Source organism: Tupaia chinensis, unplaced genomic scaffold (genome assembly GCF_000334495.1).
Source record: "Tupaia chinensis unplaced genomic scaffold, TupChi_1.0 Scaffold000252_1, whole genome shotgun sequence".
Lineage (NCBI taxonomy): Eukaryota > Metazoa > Chordata > Mammalia > Scandentia > Tupaiidae > Tupaia > Tupaia belangeri.
The window spans coordinates 2,146,323-2,167,124 of NW_006159732.1; the positions used below are offsets into that span (position 1 = coordinate 2,146,323).

Below are 20,802 nucleotides of genomic sequence, written 5' to 3' on the forward strand. Positions count from 1 at the left end.
TTTCTTTCTTTCTTTCTTCTTTCTTTCTTTCTTCTTTTTTTCCAGAGAGATTTTTTTGCTACAGGGTGCATGTACTTGCCAGAGAGACAGAGAGAGACAGTGAGAAGGAAAGTGAGAAATCACCCCCCAGGGGGAATGGCCACATTCCCCTTCTCTTTCACTCTCCCCTTGGGATTTTAGGAAGGCATACACATGCGCTTGTTGTGAATTTCAAGCCTCTGGGTCCAGTACTCAAACCAGGGTCAGCTATGTGGCTATCCTAGCATCTTAATCACTACACCATCTACTGGCCCCAGGAATCACTTTCTTAAGAGTGGGATATTTTTCTCAGTTCCTGGGAAATCTCTCCTCCCGATACAGGGAAGACAGGAACCCACTCAGTCCAAGCATATCCAGAAGGATGTGCTCAAGCATTTGTGACTTAGCCCTCAGAACTGGGGATGGAATCACTTACCTGAGTCTCCGAGGCTGGAGTGAGTGGCTGGAGGTGGGTGGTAGAGAGGAGTGGAGGGGTGGATTCCTGGCCTAATCAGAGTTCTGCTAGAGGAATATGAAGGGGTCAGAATGGTAAAAAGACCACCACCAACATCTGTTACATCTGCCCTGAACTCCAGGCTGCCCCTCCCCCCAGGACTCATCTCTTGAGTCAGTTTTTCCTTTCTCCCAAGGTAATGAGAAGCTGTTCTGATAGAACCTGGAGGACAGAAGAGATGGCCGAGACCTTATCATGGATGCCATTACATGCTATGTTGGTTTCGAGTAAAACTTACTAAGACCTCTAGGAATCTGAACCCAGAATCAGGAATGTGGTGAAAAGAGTGGGAATTTCAGGCCAGGAATGTCCCAGCTTTCTCCTGGGAGATAAGAGAGAGTTTTGGGCACAGATAGTTCAGTATTTTATGTTATTTTTTTTTATTTTTGGAGAGATTTTTTGTTATAGGGCATGTGCGCTTGCCAGACAGACAGAGATAGAGAGATAGAAAGCGAGAAATCACCCCCCAGGGGGGATGGCCACACCGCAATCCCTTCTCCTTCATTCTCCTCTTGGGATCCTGGGCATGCACACACATGCACCCAGCATGAGTTTAAGCCACCGGGTCCGGGACTCGAACCATGGTCGACTATGTGGGAGTCCAGTGACATAGCCATTACGCTAACTGCTGGTCCCATTATGGTATTGTTTAAGTCACCCCTGGACTGTGACTATTGGCCTATCCCCAGCTATGACAATATGGGTTGAAAATAAGACCTGGTGACTTGAAAGACACACTAGTCATGTGTGTGCATGTCCAAAATCCCAGGAGGAGAATGAAGAGGGATTGTGGCATGGCCGTCTCTCAGTGTGTGTATGGGAAGTGTGATTTGTCACTTTCCTTCTCTCTCTCTCTCTCTCTCTCTTCTGGTGAGCTCATGTGCCCTATAACTGAAACTAAAACTTTAACAACAAAAAAAAGTTCATTACTTTTTGTTGCTAAATAGTGTTACATTGTGTATATGAACCAAGGTGTGTTTATCCATAAAAGTTGAAGGACATTTAGACTGTTTCTACTTTAGGGGGTGGTTTACAGATAAACCTTCATATGCATTCGCATTTTGAAAAAAAAAAAAAAGAAAAGAAGAAACACAAAAAGGCATCGGTATAATTTTTTAGCTAGCCTATGTATAAGAGGGATCTTCAAAAAGTTCGTAGAAAATGTGTACTATGAAAGGATTTATACATTTTTTACGTCAAGGTAAACTCACACTTTAATTCTACTTTACACACTTGTTGAAGTCCCTTCATACTATCAAGACTATTTTAGCCTTGCCATTAAAAAAAAATTATGTTTGGATGGCTGGTTCACAAGCTTTTTACTTTTGCTTTTTTTCCCCTTGTTTTTTATGTGCTTTTGATTTTTTTTTTTTTTTTTGGAGAGATTTTCGCTATAGGGCGAAAGACAGAGAGAGAGACAGAGAGACAGAAAGCGAGAAATCACCCCCCAGGGGGGATGGTCACGCCGCAATCCCTTCTCCTCCATTCTCCTCTCAGGATCTGGGGCACGCACACACACGCGCGGCGTGAGTTTTAAGCCACCGGGCCCGGGATGCGAACCGTGGTCGACTACGTGGGAGTCCAGCAACATAGCCATTACGCTAACTGCTGGTTCCCATGTGCTTTTGATTTTTAAGAATAATGAGCATAGTTTATTTTATAATGGGAAAATAAAATAGCCTTTATTTGGAAAAAGAAGACATATTTCATAGTTATTTAAAACAGCATAAGAAATCCCCACCTCAAATAAGAAGTTTGATGATCAATTTTGCAATATTTGAAAATAAACCAACTTTATTTGAATCAGTCAATACCAATCAAGACAGGAAGCAAATTTATAACTGGTTTAAATTCAGGAAGAAAACACTTCGCTATATATTCATAAAAGGCATTTTACATTTATCAAGGCTTGAAAGCATGTCCTGTTATTTCATCACCACAGTTAAAGGTCTCAAAAAAATCAGATAACCATCTTTGGAGGTATTTTTATGAAATGAAATACTCATTTTTTTTAATAAAATCTAGGCATATTTGCTAAATTCATTAACTTCCTAGCTTATAAAATAGACAACCAGATGTCAGGAAAATAAGACAAATTCAAATATCAGCCAGCTATTTTATATTTAAATATAGGCATAGTCAATATTGTGAAATCTCTAACTATACACAAAACACTTTAGATGATTGGATCTTTGAAACTATGTTTTGCCAAAAATGAGGCTGTTTTCATAGAAATATAGATTAGCCCAAATCCTATATTGACACAATATTTTATTTATTTTTGGTTACAGGAAGAATTCAATCTGTTTCCTTAAATAGTATTAAATAAAATTATGCACACTTTAAATCATACCTAATTATGAGATGAAAGTATCCTGAAACTAATCTTGGAGAAGGATATTGACAAAGGAAGAAGAATGCATATTCTTGAAGAGGGCACAGGTGGTTTGATTAGAATAGAAACGAGCCATGGGTAGTAGGCAACTGAGCTGGCTGCAGAAGGGCCCGAAGGCTGGAGTTGTGACCTTTTATGTTCTCCTAATGTCAAAATCGGAGTGCTTCACACACGTATTTCTTTCTCTAGTGCTTTCTTAAGATTCTTTTTAATGTCATATAAATTCTCAAAGGTGAGAATCATGGATTTAGTTTTAACCACAAATTAATGTTTCTTCTTTTCAAGGAGAATGACACAGCAACTTGGTTCGCTGTGTAGCTGAGATGGCTGCTGACCAGTAGGAATAGAGGTGAACCACAAAAGTACCTCCTAGATACCTGCTGCTTTTAGACCAATTAAATATTAGACACATTCTCTCCCAGTGATGGTAAGCTCTTATTAAATAGACCTGCTCATTTCTATGTCTGTCTCCCTCTTAATTCTCTTTGTCCAGACCTTGCTACTCCTGGGACTCTTAGATGGTCAGGGTTTATTCCCAGAGTAATCTTTCCTGGGGCAATTCTAAGACCTTGGAATCATCTGTTTGCAGCATGGCTACTGGGCGCAAGTCTTCAGAATAGCTTGTTGTTTCATTTGACAAGTGCCAGACAATATGAACCAGGAAACCTTACTCTTGGCATGCCTTTTTCTGAAGATAAAGCCAAGATCCTCACTAGTCCCCACCAGTACTAGAAGGGAATGCTGAGGACAGTGCCATTTCCTGGGTAGCCAACACGAGTTTGGGATCATGTGGCCAAATGAGCCGATGGACAAGCATCTTGGTGCTAGGTAGTATCCATACCTCTTGTTCTTTAAAAAAGAGTCATACTTGTATCTGAGATTCTGAGTTTGTCAAGCACTTGACGTCCTTTGTGAGAAGATACGGAACTACGCTCTGAATCAATCAGGATCTTACTTACTCGGTTCATTGTAGTTTATAAAATCATACCCAGTACCTTCTCTGTGGGCCAACCTAATAGGTAGGAAGACTGAACAGATGAGTAAACCCAACTCTGTAATTCTAAGTTTAACTCTTGTTTCTGCCTCTGCCTCCCACTAACCTAATCCACATACCAAAAGATAGTGATGTAAAAAGTCAAAGGAGAGAAATAAATACAAAATAAATTATATTGATCCAAAGAATTCCCCTTCCTGTGCCATCAAAATGCTTTCTGGCAGATCAATACTCATTCCAATACCAATTACAGGAATTACCTCTTATCCTAAAATTCTGACATGCAGAGTCCAAACTACAACCCCTCCAGTACTCTCCCTGAGTTGGATTTGGGGACATTCGAAGACCTCATGACACCATCGCTGAGAGATACTTGTGTTGTGCATGTGACAAGGTTATGGCCAAGGTTCACCCCAGAGACACTGAAGGGTCTGGAGGAAAAAAAAAAAAATCTCTTTTTGAAAAAAAAAAAAAAGAACATTGGAAGGTAGTGTTATTAATATTATTATTTAATATACTATGATAAATATGTCCATAAGATACCATAGCTCTAAGTCAATAGTCAGGTGCATTAGATGATAATCTACTGCTGCAATTGAAAGATACTTCTGAATCAGGTACCCAGAAGTGCCTTCCTTCTTTAATTCCCCCCCCTTTAAAATAGTAATAACAGATCATATAACCTCACCTCTTGTAGCACCCTAATATTGTTATATGTAAATCTAACTGAACCACAGAAGAAATAGCTAGAGAGAGCAATATTGATTTTTTTTTCTGTTTGTGTTTAAAGACTAGCCAGTCACTGAATTCTGAATGTCAAATCAGAGTTGGCCACATTCTGCCAGCCCCTCCAGGGTGTAGCCACTGCACTTGGGGCTTTGATCTGTTTTCCCCAGGGCTGTGAGGCTAGCTGTGCTTCACAGACGTGCTTCCAGAATAGCCCATCTGTGGGTCTCAGGAAAGCAACCTGCCTCTTGGGTCATCTTGCCTGCACTGTGTGTTCAGGGAAGGATTCTTGGGCACAACAAGATTTCACACGGACTAAAAGGCCTTTGGGATCATTTGGGCTCTCATCCCCCAGGAGGCCAGTTGTGGGCTCTTCAATTCAGAAAAACAAAACAAAACAAAACAAAACAAACAAAAACAATAACAACAAACTGTTTCCTCCCCAGTTCTCCTTTTTAAATGTCTCCAGAGGCAAAGTTTCCAGAGAGACTGTGGAAAGGTTCCTCTTGAGGTGGAAATAAATCTGCTCATTCTGCCTTTTCAAAGTTCTTTCAGGCTTATAAAACATCCTACTGAGAAATTTCCTCTTCCTCAGTGGGCTGAAGGAGACCTCCTGCTTCCCCTTCTCTGTTTTGATCAATGGGTTACTTTTTTTCTTGAGAGCTCCCTGGAGGCAGGTAGGGCCAGGGATTGCTTTGGTTAGAGTTTGTTGATGTTTCTATGCCCTGCCCTCCCTGAGAAATGAGCCAAGTCCAGGGGCTTTCCGGCACTCTGAGCCTCACCCTCTCCCCACATACAACATAGAAGGAAGGATTGTTGAAGGTGCGGACTGTGTGGAGGGGTTTTCTGGTTTTCTCACAGGGTGTCCACCAGGAGAGGGAGTTGATGATTAGTTCATTTTTCTTCGTTTCCTCTGCACAGGTCCCCATGCTCAGGCTGGGGAAACTTTTAAGGAGGTGAAACTCAAGGAGAATGATTAAGGAGTGAAATATTAGCTAAAAAAAAGAATTTCCTTTTTTCCACCTGGCAGTTGAGTCTGATGTCAGGGAAATGAACCCAGGTGGATACAGATTTTTCCTCAAGTTCCAGCCAGTCAGGAAAGCTCATAGATTCTTGCAAAGGTGTTCCATGATCACGCCACCTCCAGAGTGGACCTCTCACATGTCAGAGGTTGCAGCCCAATTGTCTACCCTGCAGACCCCCATCCAGGAGCAACTTGGAGACTGGGAAGACACTTTTTGGCCAAGTTTGGGATTTTTGCCATAAGGTTGGTAGTTACATGACATCACCAGCCCAAGATTTAGATCACTAGAGAAGACCTGTCTAAAGCTACCAGGGAACAGCAAACCTCAAAAGAACTCCTTTAACTTCACCCACCTTTCCTCCTCCTAGTCCCACCTGCTTTCTCATAGACCAAAACTACTCATCGATAAGCACAGTCAAATCCAGACATGTAGTCTCCATGGAAACAACTACTTCTACACAAGCAAACTCTGTGGCTAGTAGACCCACATGGGCCTTTTGGCATCAGCTCTGCTCCCCTCCTCTCCCCAGGCATCCCAGTTTGGAATTGCATGCCAATTTCCTTTCCTGGCAAGGTCCTGACAGCGTGACAAGCTAGGTCAGCACCAGCCAGGTGCCCCACAGCAATACACATTCCCAGCCCTGCAGCACACTGAGAATGTGTCTGAAGTGGCTTTCTAATTGGCTTCCATGCACACGACAGGAGTATCAGAAGGAACCAGTGACTACAGGTGAGTTTGCCAGATGCCAAACTCACAACTAGCTCGGCCCTTCTCCATTCACTCTCTCTGTCTCCCCTAACAGGGAGTGGATCTCTTTCCAATAGAAACTAAGGTGGTATTTGTCCTTGGCCATCCAGTTACTGACAAAGAGGAAGGTAGAAGAGGAGCTGGTGCTGTGTGTTTCTAAAGCATCAGAGAAGGTATTTTTACAATTGGCAGAAGAGGCCAGTGATGATCCCATATGTGGGTTCTCCAACACCGACCCGCAAAGACACTGAGCCCAGACCAGGCCAGAAGCTGAGAGGGTGACCATTTCTATTATCTCCATTGCCAGATTCCTATGTGGTGATGCAGAGGAGGGTGCTGACCTTCGCAAAAGAGAGCAGGCTGCAGTTCTGGTGATGCCAGTAAGATGTGGCCTGATTTTCAAAACAAAAAGAAGAAAAGAAAACATGTTTCCCAAGGCAATGAGGAAGAGGAGTCTGTGAAGCCAGAGTCCTTTGGGAGAAGTAGAGTCCTTCTGCAGCAGGGATGGGTAAGATGGCTGTGCTCAGGATCGGCTGAGGCGCTTGGCGACATCGGCATAGGCCAACTCAATCTCTTGGTCAGCTGCACAGGTGTTGGTGAATTCATCCCGGGCATAGGCATTCTTGAGGTACCGCCGTAGGCCTGTCATTTCAGCTGGAAGGTCATAGTTGCGGTATTTCTTGGCCACAATCTAAAACAGAGATGGTGTGAAGGTGTGAAACAAATCACTGGAAGGGGTAAATGGCACAACCCAGGGTGTTTGCACAGAAGGATAAAGTGCATGAATTACAATGGGCCATCAGTGCAATATTTGTAATGCAAGGTGCCTTCTCTTTATTATTTTCCTCTAATTTAATATTTCTAAAGTAAATAAAATTTCTCCTTGACCTAGCAGTTCCACTTCCAGAAATTGTTCCTTAGGAAGGAACCATGGATGTACATAAATACTTAGCTCACAATTCTGATCACAGGACTCTTTTGAATAGCAAAAGAGGGTACACAATGTGCTAGCAAGTAGTGTGGTGGTTAAGGTGCTAGACTCCCACATGCTTTCCAGTGGTTCAAACCTCAGACCTGATGGGTTGAAAATCACACATGTGTGCATGCCCAGAATCTCAAGAGGAGAATGGAGGAGAAGGGATTGTGAAGTGGCCACCCCTTCTGTGAGGTGATTTCTCACTTTCTCTTTCTCTGTCTTTATCTATCTCTGTGCCTTATGGGAAAAAAAAAAAAGAAAAAACAAGAGAGAGAGAGTGTGTACAATACCAAGCATCAACAATATACGAATCATTATTGTACATAAATACAATGACATAAAAATAGTCATTAAAAATGATACTGCCAAAGAAAATCCAGTGCTTTGGCAAACTCTTCAAGAAAGACTATTATATTTAATGTGCAGACCCCTATGTCAGTTTCGAATTCCTATTACAACACTGAGCTACATTCTCATTGCTTGGCAATTACTATTTTAGTATCCTCCTCTCTTCTCTATCTTGTCAAGGATAGAAACCACCACTGCTACATTTCTGTGCCCATGGAAAGATCTCGAAAATGATGCTGATGAGGAGAATGACAATGGTGAACATTTTTGCTTATGTGCTCTGATCAAAGTACTGTTTAAGCCCTTTGCAAGATACTTAAAATTACATAAACCTAAAGGAAGAGTCAGTAATATTCCCATCTTACAGATGAGAAAGAGAAGTATGGCCAAGAGGGGTTAAATAAGTAGGAATCTAATAAGCAGTGTATGGACTCTTTATATTCTTTAGTTATCCTAACACCAGGCAAGGTGCATCCAGCCTTTGAGATGGGGCGACCCTGGCTAAAGAGAGAATCCATGGAGAAGAGGTGGCCTAACCCAAAGAAGTAGTTGGAATTTGCTAGAGTAAATAAAAAAGGCCCACAAGGTGAAGGAATCTATGGAAAGTATTTTTCACAATTGCACACTGAATGATGAAGCAGTATCAAGTCTCCCCATGCTAAAATTTTATTTTGGGCCAACATTAAATGAAAAACAGAAAGGAAAAAAAATGCAATTTGTGATTATATAAGGGGACTTCAAATTTTTAAAAAATGGAATCAAAGTACAAATTCATTTGTTGTATTTTAAAATTCATGTAGTTTTCTTCATAATACACATTTTCCAAGAACTTTGTGAAGATCTCTTATACATCTGTGTTTCTATTTGAATCTCATGTAGTATTCCTTTCTGGGGTTTATCATGGTCACTCTCCTGGGCAAGGGTCCTGGTGGCCCCAGGAAAGGCCTGCAGAGACCCCTGCCGGGCTAGACCTATGTAGCCTGGACTGGGGCTGCCGAGCTAGTTATGCCTCACATGTTGGCTTGACCTGGGAAGGTGTGTACTAGACTGAGCTAGACAGTGAACTCCGAGGCCAGGGCAACTCAGCTTCCAGGGATGGGATGAACCTGAAAGTGAGCCAGGTGAGAGCGTGCAGATCAGAGAGCGCTTCTGGAGCGCTGATGTTCATAGGAACCTGCGTGCTCATGTTCTGAATTTGCTCTTCCATATGAAAGCAGTTAGCTCCCACAGCCCAGATTAAGTTCTGGCATCCGAAGCCAAACTGGAGGACAGACTTGGCTCCCCCTTCGCTCTTTCTGAACCTCAGAGGTTTGCCAGGTTCCTGGGATCTGATAAGCTGGATCAGCAGAAACCAAGAAGACAGGACTCAAGGTCCAGCCTTTGTTCCCTCGCAGGTCTTTCTCTTTCTGATCCCAGCTACCCTGAGTGAGAAACTCATAGAACTTTCTCCTAAAATAGGGGCTCAGCTTAATCTTTTAGGGGTAGAAGGAACTGAAGAAATCACAGGAGGAAGCACAATGCCTGAGTGATCCATTCATTTACTATATTCAACAAATGATTCTTGAGTGGATAGTCAACACATGTTCGAGGGAGAGGGAGTGAAGGAAGGAGGGAAGGAAGAAAGGAAAAAGGCTAAAAGGAATAAAATCCACTTTCTTCTTTTAAGCAAAAGAAAAAAACGAACTCCAGAAAATTAACGATACTTTCTCTAGCTCATGCTGCTAGTTGGTGGCAGATATAGGACTAGTTAGTACTTGGTGCTCGTGGTCAGGCCGTTCTATCACTCTGACACAGTGTGACCGGACTGGAATTCTATCACACCTAATGGCGCCTCTTGTTTTTCAGAAAGAGGAGAATAAAGGATTTTTTGGCAGGTGGCGCATGTAGTAATTAGTAACTTTAAGGAGACATTGCTTTGCTGGACCCACAAGTGACCAGTGGCTTGACTCTGAACCTAAAGTGGCTTTATATTCATGGATTGTATTTGCCTATCAGCACTGGCATGCATGATTCCCTCTCAGTTCCCAGCTCTGACTGAGGCCTATGGAAGCCCCAGTGTGTACACAGCTAAGCAATTTCAATACCAGCTTGTTTGTGTTCCGATTGGAGGAAGACCTGCATTTCTAGCCCAGGACTTCAGCTGAAAAACAACAGGCAGATACCCAAGCTGATTAATGGCTGAATCTGTTTCTTCACAGTGAAGGCTAGAAACAACAACAAATGCAAGGTAATCAAATAATCAGTAAAAGAGTACAGAAGAGCCACTGCGCATCCACCATCATGCTTGGAGAAGGCCCTATGCCCACAGAGTTTACTGTCTGAGGAGATAAGAAGGTACAGACAAGGTAAAAGTAGAGAACACCGTGACTATGCAATCCCACTGTCCTTATCTCCAGGTAGTGAGGGCCAGGGAAGGATGTGAGGAGAAGTGTTCATCTAGAGAGCTTAGAGGATACAACTGTCTTCAAATGAGGTGAAGAGCAGAGTTGTTTTATTTTGCTTCAGAAAACAAATGGGTAGCTAGGAGGCACACTCAGGATCAATATAAGGAAAGATGTTTTAATAATCATGTGTGTCCAAAATGGCAGGGCTGGCTCCTGAAGCAGGGGCTCCTCATTACCAGAAATGTACGGTCAGCAGCATGGAAGCCTGTCACAGACATGACAGAAATTGATTCAATTTAGGTGAGAGATTGTTTTGGAGAACCTCTGAATTTCCTTTTGTCCAACTCTAAGATGCTGGGATTCGTTGTGTAGGCAAGGATTACATTACGTGTCACCAACCACCAGCAAGTGCAATGATAGCCAGTAAGTGAGGTCACCTCTTGCAGCTTCCATCTCTTCAACTGAGAGGGAGATGATAGGCACCTACCTGAGGGAGCCACTAGAGGGAGGTAGAAGATGCACAAAGAATGTGTATCTGAGGATGCAGCTAATAAAAGATGTGGGATATGTCCAGTGAAAAGCTATGAGGAAGAGGCCTTTGGAGTGGTATACACAATCATTACACTCGTAAATATCATTTATTGAGCCCCTACAATATGCCATATTTAATCTCCCAACAGCAGTAGAAGTAAGCAACATATGCCTTTTTTCAAATTTTAGTTTGCTATAGGGTACATGAGCTTGCCACAGAGAGAGAGAGAGGAAGAGAGAGAGAAGTGAGAAATCACTCTCTCCAGGAGGGATGGTCATACTGTAATCTTTTCTCCTCCATTCTCCTCTTGGGATTTTTGGGCATGCATGCACATGTATGTGTCCATTGGGCCCACCAGGTCCGGGACTCAACCCATGTAGGAGTCAGACACCTTAACTAATGTATAACTAGCTAACCCATATATGCCTTTTATTAATAAATAAATTTTTATAATTATTTAACTTTATTTATTAGTATTATTTTTTAATTTGACTAGAGAGAGGCAAAGAGAGAAAGACAGAGAAAGTGAAAGCAATCACCAGGTCCAGGACTCAAACTGCAGTCAGCCATGTGGGAGTCCAGTGCCTAAATCACCATGCCACCTGCCTGCATTTTAAAAATGTCTGTTTTAAAAGTGAAAACTGAAGTTTAGAGAGGCTACATAGCTAGTAAGCAGTAGAAGCTGACCTTGAGTCCCCATCATCTGACTTCAGAGCTGGGGTTCTTAGTGTCCTTAACTCATGTTTGTAGGGGACTGGGCCCAACATGGAGTTGGATCTCACAAGCACCTGTGAATAGAGGTCTCTTACCTTGACCACATGAAGCTTGGGCAACAGATTGCAGTCAGCCAGGGTCAGCTCGTCTCCATCCAGGAACTTGCGCTGGGACCCCTTGTCATCATCCCCACAGGTGTTGGCGTCAATCTCCTCTGGCAGAGGGGTGTTCAGGTAGTCATCCAATTTCTTCAGTGCCTTGGTCAGACCTCTCTCAAGGGCTGGGATGGAAGAGCAAAAGAAGGGTCTTTAGCCAAATGTCTTGCCAGTTGGTCACATGGTCTTCAGAGTAGGGTAGCTCACCTCAAATTCTGTCCCTCTTGTCATACTGTCAGAGCCACACCACAATCCCTTCTCTATTCTCTCTTTAGGATTTTGGGTGCACACACACATGCATCGGGCATGTTCTTCAAGCTAGCAGGTCTGGAACTTGAACTGTGTAGACGGCTTTTTGAGTCTATCCAGCTGCCTTAACAACTGCCATACTATATGCTGGGCCCTACTAGTTCTTTTTTTAAATAAGAATATAGAAATACAACAGTTAAAATACATATATCGAAGCTTGTATAGTACTTATCTCCAGCAGGTGCAATAAGAACAGTCCATTTTAATTTTCTTATTTTGCATAAATATTTTTTACCCATATTCCACAATAATCCTACATATTAATTTTGTAGAAAGGAAGGGTTGTTAAGTAAAAAATTAAAACTGTATTGAAGTCTAGGATAGAGATATGCACCAGATTTTATGGAAGCATGAACTATGACTAACCCAACCTAAGAAGGGGAGATATGAGGTCTCCAGGAGAACATGACAGGAATAGAGCAGACTTGCTTGGTGCCACCCTGGAGAAGTTCTGGCTATCAAGGAGGCACAGTTGAGTTTAATCTAAGGAAGGCTGCACCAGTGTGCTGGGCCAAAGCTGAAGGAAAGCGCTGTCCCAGCTGCATGGAAACCTATCATGGACATGGCTCGGTGAGTGAACATCCAAATGAAGATCACATGGCAGAGACTTTCATGATCTCACTCCAATAATTATCCATTAAATGATCCATTTAGATACATGAGCAAAGTACCCACAAGAACCATGATGGGGAGTCACTGTCATTCAGTGTCATTCCACCTAGAATCTCATAATCTGTTCTATTCATACAGCACTGACAAAATTTTCCAGTGAGCTCAAAGGACAGAGAGAAAAGAAATAGCTGGCCAGTCACTGGCCACAGTATTGTGTCATCAGCCCTGTCCCCAAGGGCTGTTTTTCCAGACTTTGGTTTAAAGCTCGATGTTGAGACAATGGGAATCAGTCCTGATGTTCACTCCAGCATATACAAGCGGGAGAGGGATGTGCCTCAGGAACTAGGGCCAAGAGGATCGTTCTCTGGTTCATATTTTACCACAATGTGCCTTCTGCTAACCATCCTCACATGACATGCTTTTGTCTTTTCAAAGAAGACCTTTTGTCTGAGACAATGGAAGGACACCAGCCCAAGATAAATCCATTGAACGCTCACTGGAATGTTTGTACACTGGCTGGAGGTCGGACAGTTTCTCAATACTTCCTTTACCCTGGTGTGGCATTTGAACTTGTGCTTCATCATCTGCTTTGTGTTTCCAGTTTGGGAGAACAGAGCAAGTGGGGCTGAGAAAAGTGCTTGTATTCCCTTTAGTGATTGTCTAGACTGTAATGTGATTGCAAAGCTATTCAAAGGCAATGGCAGAGGGTGGGTACTAAACAATACTTAGGGTGGGTACTAAACAATACTTATTACGCTTTTCTCCCCCAAGCAGTTATGATTTATGGGTTTGTTTGCTTACCCAAATTCCTCTACTCCTTTCCGTTATGGAAAAAATTTTGATTATAATGGAAAAAGGAAGAATCAAATATTGTGCCTGTCAAAATGTGACCAACTCTGATCATCCCAGGGATGTGAAGGGAAATGAAATACTGTGGGTTCTAATTCCAAATGTCCCTTGAAGACCTCAAGAGGCCACTGCACCAGTCTGTGCCCAAGTAACTGGGTCAGGGAACAATCATAAAATTTGGTGAAGGGCCTAGAACAGCAACTGAAATGCCTTGGGAAGATAATTTTGCATAAGTTTCAACTATCTCTCTGGTGATTCCTTAGGATGGAAAGGATGAAGTTTGGCAGTGGGAGTGGTTGTTGCCTTACATCACAACAGGGACAGACCAAGTTGGTATGTTCTGAGGATGTCCTCTGTGTGGTCAGCTTTATCACTTGCATTTTTGGTCAGGAGCTGATGATAATCAGGGTAGAGGGAAAGGCAGAGGAAGCATCAGGAAAGGGGCTTTGCGGCCTGCAGCTGACCCATTTTTAAATTTTGACTCTGCTCAGGGTGGATTTACTATGAAGTGGCTAAACCTTAAAATTCAAGGTTCCTTAAATGCATGGGCCCCATTCAAGGCCTTGGATCTGAGTTTTAATTTTTTTTTTTTGTACTTATTGTATTGGCTTCAGACCACAAATGCTGCGTACATCCCTGATCTGGCATCTAGGTATGAGCTTGAGTGAGTTCTTCAACTGAGCTTCAGCTTTCTCATTTCAGTAACCCTCCCATGGTCATTGTGAGAATGAACTCAGATAATGCAGGGAGAGCCTAATATTATTTTATTATTAATATTGTTAATAATATTATAACACAGCCTGGCCCATCCTAGGAAAGCAACTGTTGGCAGTCATTGTTATTGCACTACCAAAGGTGGCGCCATCTTGCTTTCTGTACCTTGCTCCATGTTGTTGGTCAATAAATGACTGAAAATTCCAGAGTGTCACAGAGAGTGGGTGATTTTAAGAAGCCACACTTCTAGAGGGCAAAGTCTGGAGCATGGCTTCCCTTACTTGCTGAATGTACACAGTTCGATCCTTTATGCTTCCTTGGGATCCTTTTTGGTGACAAGACACGTTGAGAGGCATAGCCAGAGGCAAACAGATGCAGCGTGCCTATGTGCTAAAACACTGTTATATTGTTGAATAATAAATGGTGGCACCTGGACACTTTCCTTCCCACACATTCTTCTGGTCCTGGCTCAATCCTGTATCCATAGAGTTGAATTACCTCTTTCGGTTAATGGTACCCAGGCCATGAAACCATTCATGGTGAACTTTCTGCTCTCACAAAAGTGATGGGGATGTGAAAGCAATCTATGTGACTAGAAGATCATAATTTCTTGTGTTTGTCTTTGAAACTCTTCCTCCAAAAGACTTCCTCTGAGTGGCTAGATGGAGAAACCTTGCAAATGAGCCTTAGGCAAGAGCACTCCGAGGCCAAGGATTGCTAACATCCCAGAGAGCTGATGGATACTGAGTCCTTTAGCTGCTTTCTTCCCCTCTCTGCCTCTGCTCCCGTAAAGATTTATTCTGTACCACACACAAATGCACTGAGTAAAATATGTGATGAGGAAACAAGGGGAATAGTTCATAAATATTCTTAGCCATATGCAAACAATCTCAAATTTATTTTTCTCTTTTTTAAAGAGGAAAAAAGTCCACCCATTCCATGATCATTTCCAGATTCATTGAAGTCAGTATTACATAAGACTCAATATTGTTTTCTCATTGTAGAGAAATAATGACTTGGAAACAGCAATTGGAGCTAAAATAATAATAATAATAATAATATACTCTTACAAAAGCTGAATGGGGACCAGGGAGCCAAGATGCTAACCCAGCCTCCAACAAGTTCTTGCAAGCACGGCTCAGCCCTCATTTGCTGGCAGGCTCGGAGCAGCCTGGGTACAGATGATCACAAGGCCAGACACAAACCCTGGGCTCAAAATTCATGTGGAGAGGAGCAGATGTCAACAGTGGCCTTTGAAAGGAGAGAGCAGCTCTGTGGTGCCGGTAGCTCCACTCTCAGATTTTCATGCATGGTTTTTCTCTGGCATGTGCTCTCGCAGAGAAGTAAGACCAGAGGCCCCTCTGACCATCATCTGTAGGCTGCATGGGTATCTGCTTAGGTCTGCCATGCAGAAGGAGAGGTGCCTATGGGCACTGGCTCCAGGGCAAGCACTCTCCCCTGCTCCGATCCTGTCATTGCTAGCACCAGCGAGGAGGGACACTCACTGAATTTCCAAAGTGAGTTAGAGATGTTTGCATCTATCTCTGATATGCACACTGAGGCCATTGAGGTGGCAGTCATTTATCCCCACTTAACAGCTAAAGAAACGGTCACAAACTTACCCAGTGCACGTTGTATACATGGTTGGGTTTTTTAACAACTCAAACTACTCCCGGGATGTACAATGAAAATGTGCCTTATTTGGTTTTTAACTGTTATTGTTTCCAACCACTAGATAGTGGGAAAACAAGGTTAATTTAGTCCATTCAGGATTATAACCTAATCAAAATAGTCCTTCTAGTGAATCTCAATCTTTTTTTTTAAAAGAGGTTTTTTTGCTATAGGTCGCATGCACTCGCCAGACAGACAGAGAGAGACATAGAGACAGAAAGCGAGAAATCACCCCCTGGGGGGATGGTCACGCCGCAATCCCTTCTCCTCCATTCTCCTCTCAGGATCTTGGGCATGCACGCACATGCGCCCAGATTGAGTTTTAAGCCACCGGGTCCGGGACACGAACCGCAGTCGACTACGTGGGAGTCCAGCAACATAGCCATTACGCTAACTGCTGGTTCCCAATGAATCTCAATGTTGTTTGCATAAAAATGCTCGGTTTCCCAGACAGCTTGCCTCTCCCCTGCTCCTCTCCCTGGGTCAATGAGGCTGAGGGTTGGGGAAGAGGCTCCTTGACCTCATGGCACTGGGCAGATGAGGGTTCTGAAATCTATAGGGTGGAAGGCTTTGAGAGGCTAATACAGGTCCTTCTTCTCCTCTTGGTTATGCTTCCTTCTAGAGTAACTATGGGGATGTTGACCCTAGGATGGGGGTCCCTGGTGAGCTGCTTGCCTCCCTCCAAAACCCTGGAATGATACCCAAGCAAAGCATCCCATGGGGTTTCCAGGTACATCTCTCATTCTCTGACTATCCTCCCTCTCCCTTCTCCTTCCTCACTGCATGAGCCAGAAGAAGTGGGTTTTCCCTTTAGTTTTTCTCTGTCAGATAGTCCACTACAGAGCAGCAAGCCGCCAGGCTTGGCTACACACAGAAGGGTCACCTCTGCTCTGGGGCCAGCCCTCCAGGCAGGGTTCTTAATAGGCAAAATTAAGAAGTAAAAGAATCTAGAAAATGTTAAGGCAATAGCTTGAGTTTCATAGTTACTGTCTTGTTGGAAATGTTATTTTGAGTATCAGAAGCTGAGTACCGAATTCTCTTTTCCTTCTTATAATTTCTTCTTCAGAAATCTTAATCTCTCTGGAGCTGATAGGTAGATGAGAATCATGTATTCAGAAAGACAAAGAGAGAAATATTTTCAAACAATTAGCCCTATTACAGAAGGTAAGATCAAAATCAGGATTTAAAAATTGGGCTGTTGGAACCAGCAGATGGTGTAATGCTTACATTGCTGAACTCCCACATGGTTGTCTGTGGTTTGAGTCCTGGACCTGGTGGCTTGAAACTCACATTGGGTGCAAGTGCCTACATGCCCAAGATCCCATGAAGGGAAGGGAGGATAAGGGAGTGCGGTATGGCCTTTCCCCCTGGGGGATTTCTCACTTTCTGTCTCTCTGTCTCTCTCTCTCTCTCCCCTGTGAGTATGTGTATCTTATAGTAAAAATCTTTCTTAAAAAAAAAAAATGGGCTGTTACATTCCAAAACTTAAATTTCTTCTGTTCTACAAAGCCACTTCTGGGTGGCAAGAACTCTCTTTACTTCTTGGCTATCCATATAGCCTGCCATGTTCTCCAGATTTTCTTATACCTCCTTAGTCCCTTGACAAAAGAGGCTATCACTCCCTCATTCCCTAACCTCTAGCTAATTTTATAACATTTTTGCATTTGGGGTGATTTGCAAGAAGTCACCTCTGAGTAGAGGGCCTCCCAGGACATTTCACAATCTCTCAGCAACAAAGGCCAACCTTAACTGCATGTAGGCTCATGCTGTCATGTGGTCCCTAGGACAGAAACATCTGGGTAGAAAGTCAGAGATCTACCAGATTTTACCTATTCCAAAACAACTATTGAGATACTGAGACATACCTAGAGGACTAAATGAAGGTTTTAGTTTTCATTCTCTTGCTTGAGTTCACGTTGATACAACCAATGGGTGCAAACTAACTAACTAACTAACTAATGTGCAGCTGTGGTTTGAGGGTGACCACAATGGAGCTTTCTCTGGCTGCCATGTATTCTTAGAGAGAAAATACAAAGAAGGCTGCACCTTGCTGATATTTGATAGTCTCAAACCTGAATGATAATGTGATGGAAACAAACAAATAATAAGAACCTAACTGTAACTCTCTCTACCCTTCTGGGAGAAGCCTTCCTGTCCATGGCCAGCTATAAAAGAAGAGGAGAAATTGAGAGCCATCAAAGTTCCCTAAGGCTAAAGATCCAGGAGTAAAGCAGTTGCGGGAGCAACTGCAGGGCCCAGAAGAGTGGTGCAGGCCAAGTGGGCAGAAATGCAGATGCCATCACAAAGAACGCAATTTTCAGAAGAGGCAAAATCTCTAAGGAGACTTTTCGGACATTTTTTCGGACTAAATATTTAGCTTTGTGATGTGCAATGTATCCACCACCCCAACCCCCACTACCCAAGAAACCTTACGTAAAGATCTGCCTTCATCCTGCTGGTTTTCAGAATTAGTCGTGTGGTTTTTTTTTTTTTTTTTGGAGAGATTTTCACTGTAGGGCGCGTACGCTCGCCAGACAGACAGAGAGAGACATAGAGACAGAAAGCGAGAAATCACCCCCCAGGGGGGATGGTCACGCCGCAATCCCTTCTCCATTCTCCTCTCGGGATCTTGGGCACGCACGCACACGCACCCGGCGTGAGTTTTAAGCCACCGGGTCCGGGACACGAACCACGGTCGACTACGTGGGAGTCCAGCGACATAGCCATTACGCTAACTGCTGGTTCCCAGTCGTGTGGTTTTTCTCAATTGCCAAAGTCCTTAAAGACTGGATAAAGTGGCCCAGTTATGTCTGGTTACCTGAGCATAAGTGACTGCATCGAATTATACAGCAAGTTGAAAAATGAGATTGTGTCACCCACAACGACCCTTCTAGAACACATAGCTGATCCTCATGGTTCCTTTGCCTCTTAAAGCAACGTGTATCTCAGGTCCCTGGACCTCGCTGAGTCGGGAATGGCAGCAGGGTTTTAGAAGATGGGAGATGGGCTTTCTTTCTGGTTTGGTGGGCCCTCCCTCTGCTGTGCCTGGATCCTCTGGCTTTGCTCATGTGTCACTGGTATCATCAAGGAAGGGACAGGGAGAGTCTGGGCCAGCAGTGCCAGGGAGCTGAGGACCAGCGCCTCCGTGAGGACCTGTGATAACAGACACCGTAACAGTGCCGTACATCCACTTGGGCACTCCAGAGACTTGGGTTTAAATCCTACCACTGATCATGGTTGGTCACAGGTGGCTGGGACAGTGTGTACTGTAGGGGCTGGCACAGACTGGGACTGACAGAGAGTCGTTACTATTAGTACAGCTGTAGAACTGCCCTAATAATAATGAATGAAGAAGACACTGAGTGGAAGGCAAGGCCCTGAGAGTTCAGCTCAAGACAGAAATCCTGTGTGGGACCAAGGAGAACCCTGAAACACTGGCAGGATGAAGATCACTCTTGCATCTCCAAACACACAAAGGGTCTAACGTTGCCTGGAATCCTCTCTTTGGGTTTGGCCTTGCTCTCTCCAGGCTGTACGGGGGTGCCAAATTTTCTTGGTCTGATAACTTGCAGAATTCACGTCTGCCTTTGGCATTAGACCAGGAACACTGGACTTGGCCTCACAGCTAGAGAGGAGGATGTTGTCAAATCTGCCCTGGCTATGTAAGACCCAGGGGCTCCCATGTGGGAAGTCTCCATTTCTAGGCACTGGTGCAAACAGGAAAGGCGGAAAGACAAACAGTGGTTTATGAGAAAGCAAAATGCAGCGGCTACTTCAACAGATTCCCTACTGTTCCCTCACGCGGCGTCAGCTGGGCTAGAGAAGAGTCTCGGGCACAGGCTACATGGGTAGTATTTGTTTGTTCTAGAAAAGACTTTGGCCTTAGATGGGAGGATGGATTAAATGACAAGCTCCTGTATTTATTACCAGTATCAGGTCAGTACGTGATTCTTCACTCCGAAGACAGGACTCAGGTCTTCTACTGCGGTGAGCTGGGCCGCAGGACACTGATGGGTTCCCCACACCCTCTTTTTGGTGGAGAGAACCTCTGAGTGAATGGGATATTTTTAAATATATTTCCAAGAAATTCAGGCACTTTTTCCTTAAGGAAGAGACATACAAGGGGACTTCGAAAAAAAAGTGTGAAAAACTAAATTTTATATTGGTCCAATTTTTTTTTTGAAATCCCTGCATCATTTTTTCATATTATTCATTTTCCAGAAACTTTTGGAACACCCCTTATATTCTCCATATAGCTTCTTCTCTGAGCTCTACAGAGGATCCTTGTAAGAACCACCTTGGGACCAGCAGATGCCATAATGGTTATGCTGCTGGACTTCCCCAGGGCTCACCATGTTTCAAGTCCTGGATCCAGTGGCTTAAAACTCACACTGGGTATGTGTGCATATATGCCCAAAATCCTGCGAGGAGATTGGAGAAGGAATTCCAGCATGACCACCCCCCCTTAGGGGGAGATTTCTCAAGATCTGTCTCTCTAGAAAGCACATGCACCCTATAGAAACAAACATTTTTCCCTAAAAAAAAAAAAGAACCATCTTATTGATCCAGATCCACAAATCAACCTTATATTTGGCTACACTCAGAAGCATTGGATAGTTGAAAAAGTTATTACTTTATTTTTATATTTTCCTATGCAAAATGCATCATGACTTTTCTTTTCTGACAACCCAATAGTTTACCAAACAACAACAATAAAACTCATATTAAAGAAGGGGGAACAGCAGATGGCATAATGGTTATATCGCTGAACTCTCATGTAGTCAACAGCAGTTCAAATCCTGGACTCACTGGCTTAAAACTCACACTGGGTGCATATGCATGTGTGCCCAAGATCCTGAGAGGAGAATGGAGGAGAAAGGATTGCCGTGTAGCCATCCACCCTGGAGGAGGTGATTTCTTACTTTCTGTCTCTCTGTCTCGGTCCCTCTGGTGAGCCCTATAGTACTCTCCATGTGCCCTATAGCAAAAATCTCTCTCTCTCTAAAAAAAGAAGGACGTGGGAGCCTTTGAAAATTATTGGGTTGCGTTGAAAACACCGGTGTGGGGGACCAGCAGTTAGCGTAATGGCTATGTCGCTGGACTCCCACGTAGGGAACCA

General features: G+C 43.5%; 1 protein-coding gene across 1 annotated transcript in view; it reads right to left on the bottom strand.

Annotated features, from left to right (window-relative positions):
- Positions 1-4,686: 4,686 nt before the first annotated feature.
- Positions 4,687-20,802, bottom strand: part of CLIC5 (CLIC family member 5) — a 110,269-nt gene continuing 94,153 nt past the window's right edge. The window contains exons 5-6 of the mRNA XM_006149073.2: positions 11,469-11,653; positions 4,687-7,110 (exon numbers count right to left, since the gene is read on the bottom strand). Of these exons, the coding sequence (XP_006149135.1) occupies positions 6,943-7,110; positions 11,469-11,653 (353 nt within the window). The 3' untranslated portion in view covers positions 4,687-6,942. The remainder of the gene's footprint in view (positions 7,111-11,468; positions 11,654-20,802) is intronic.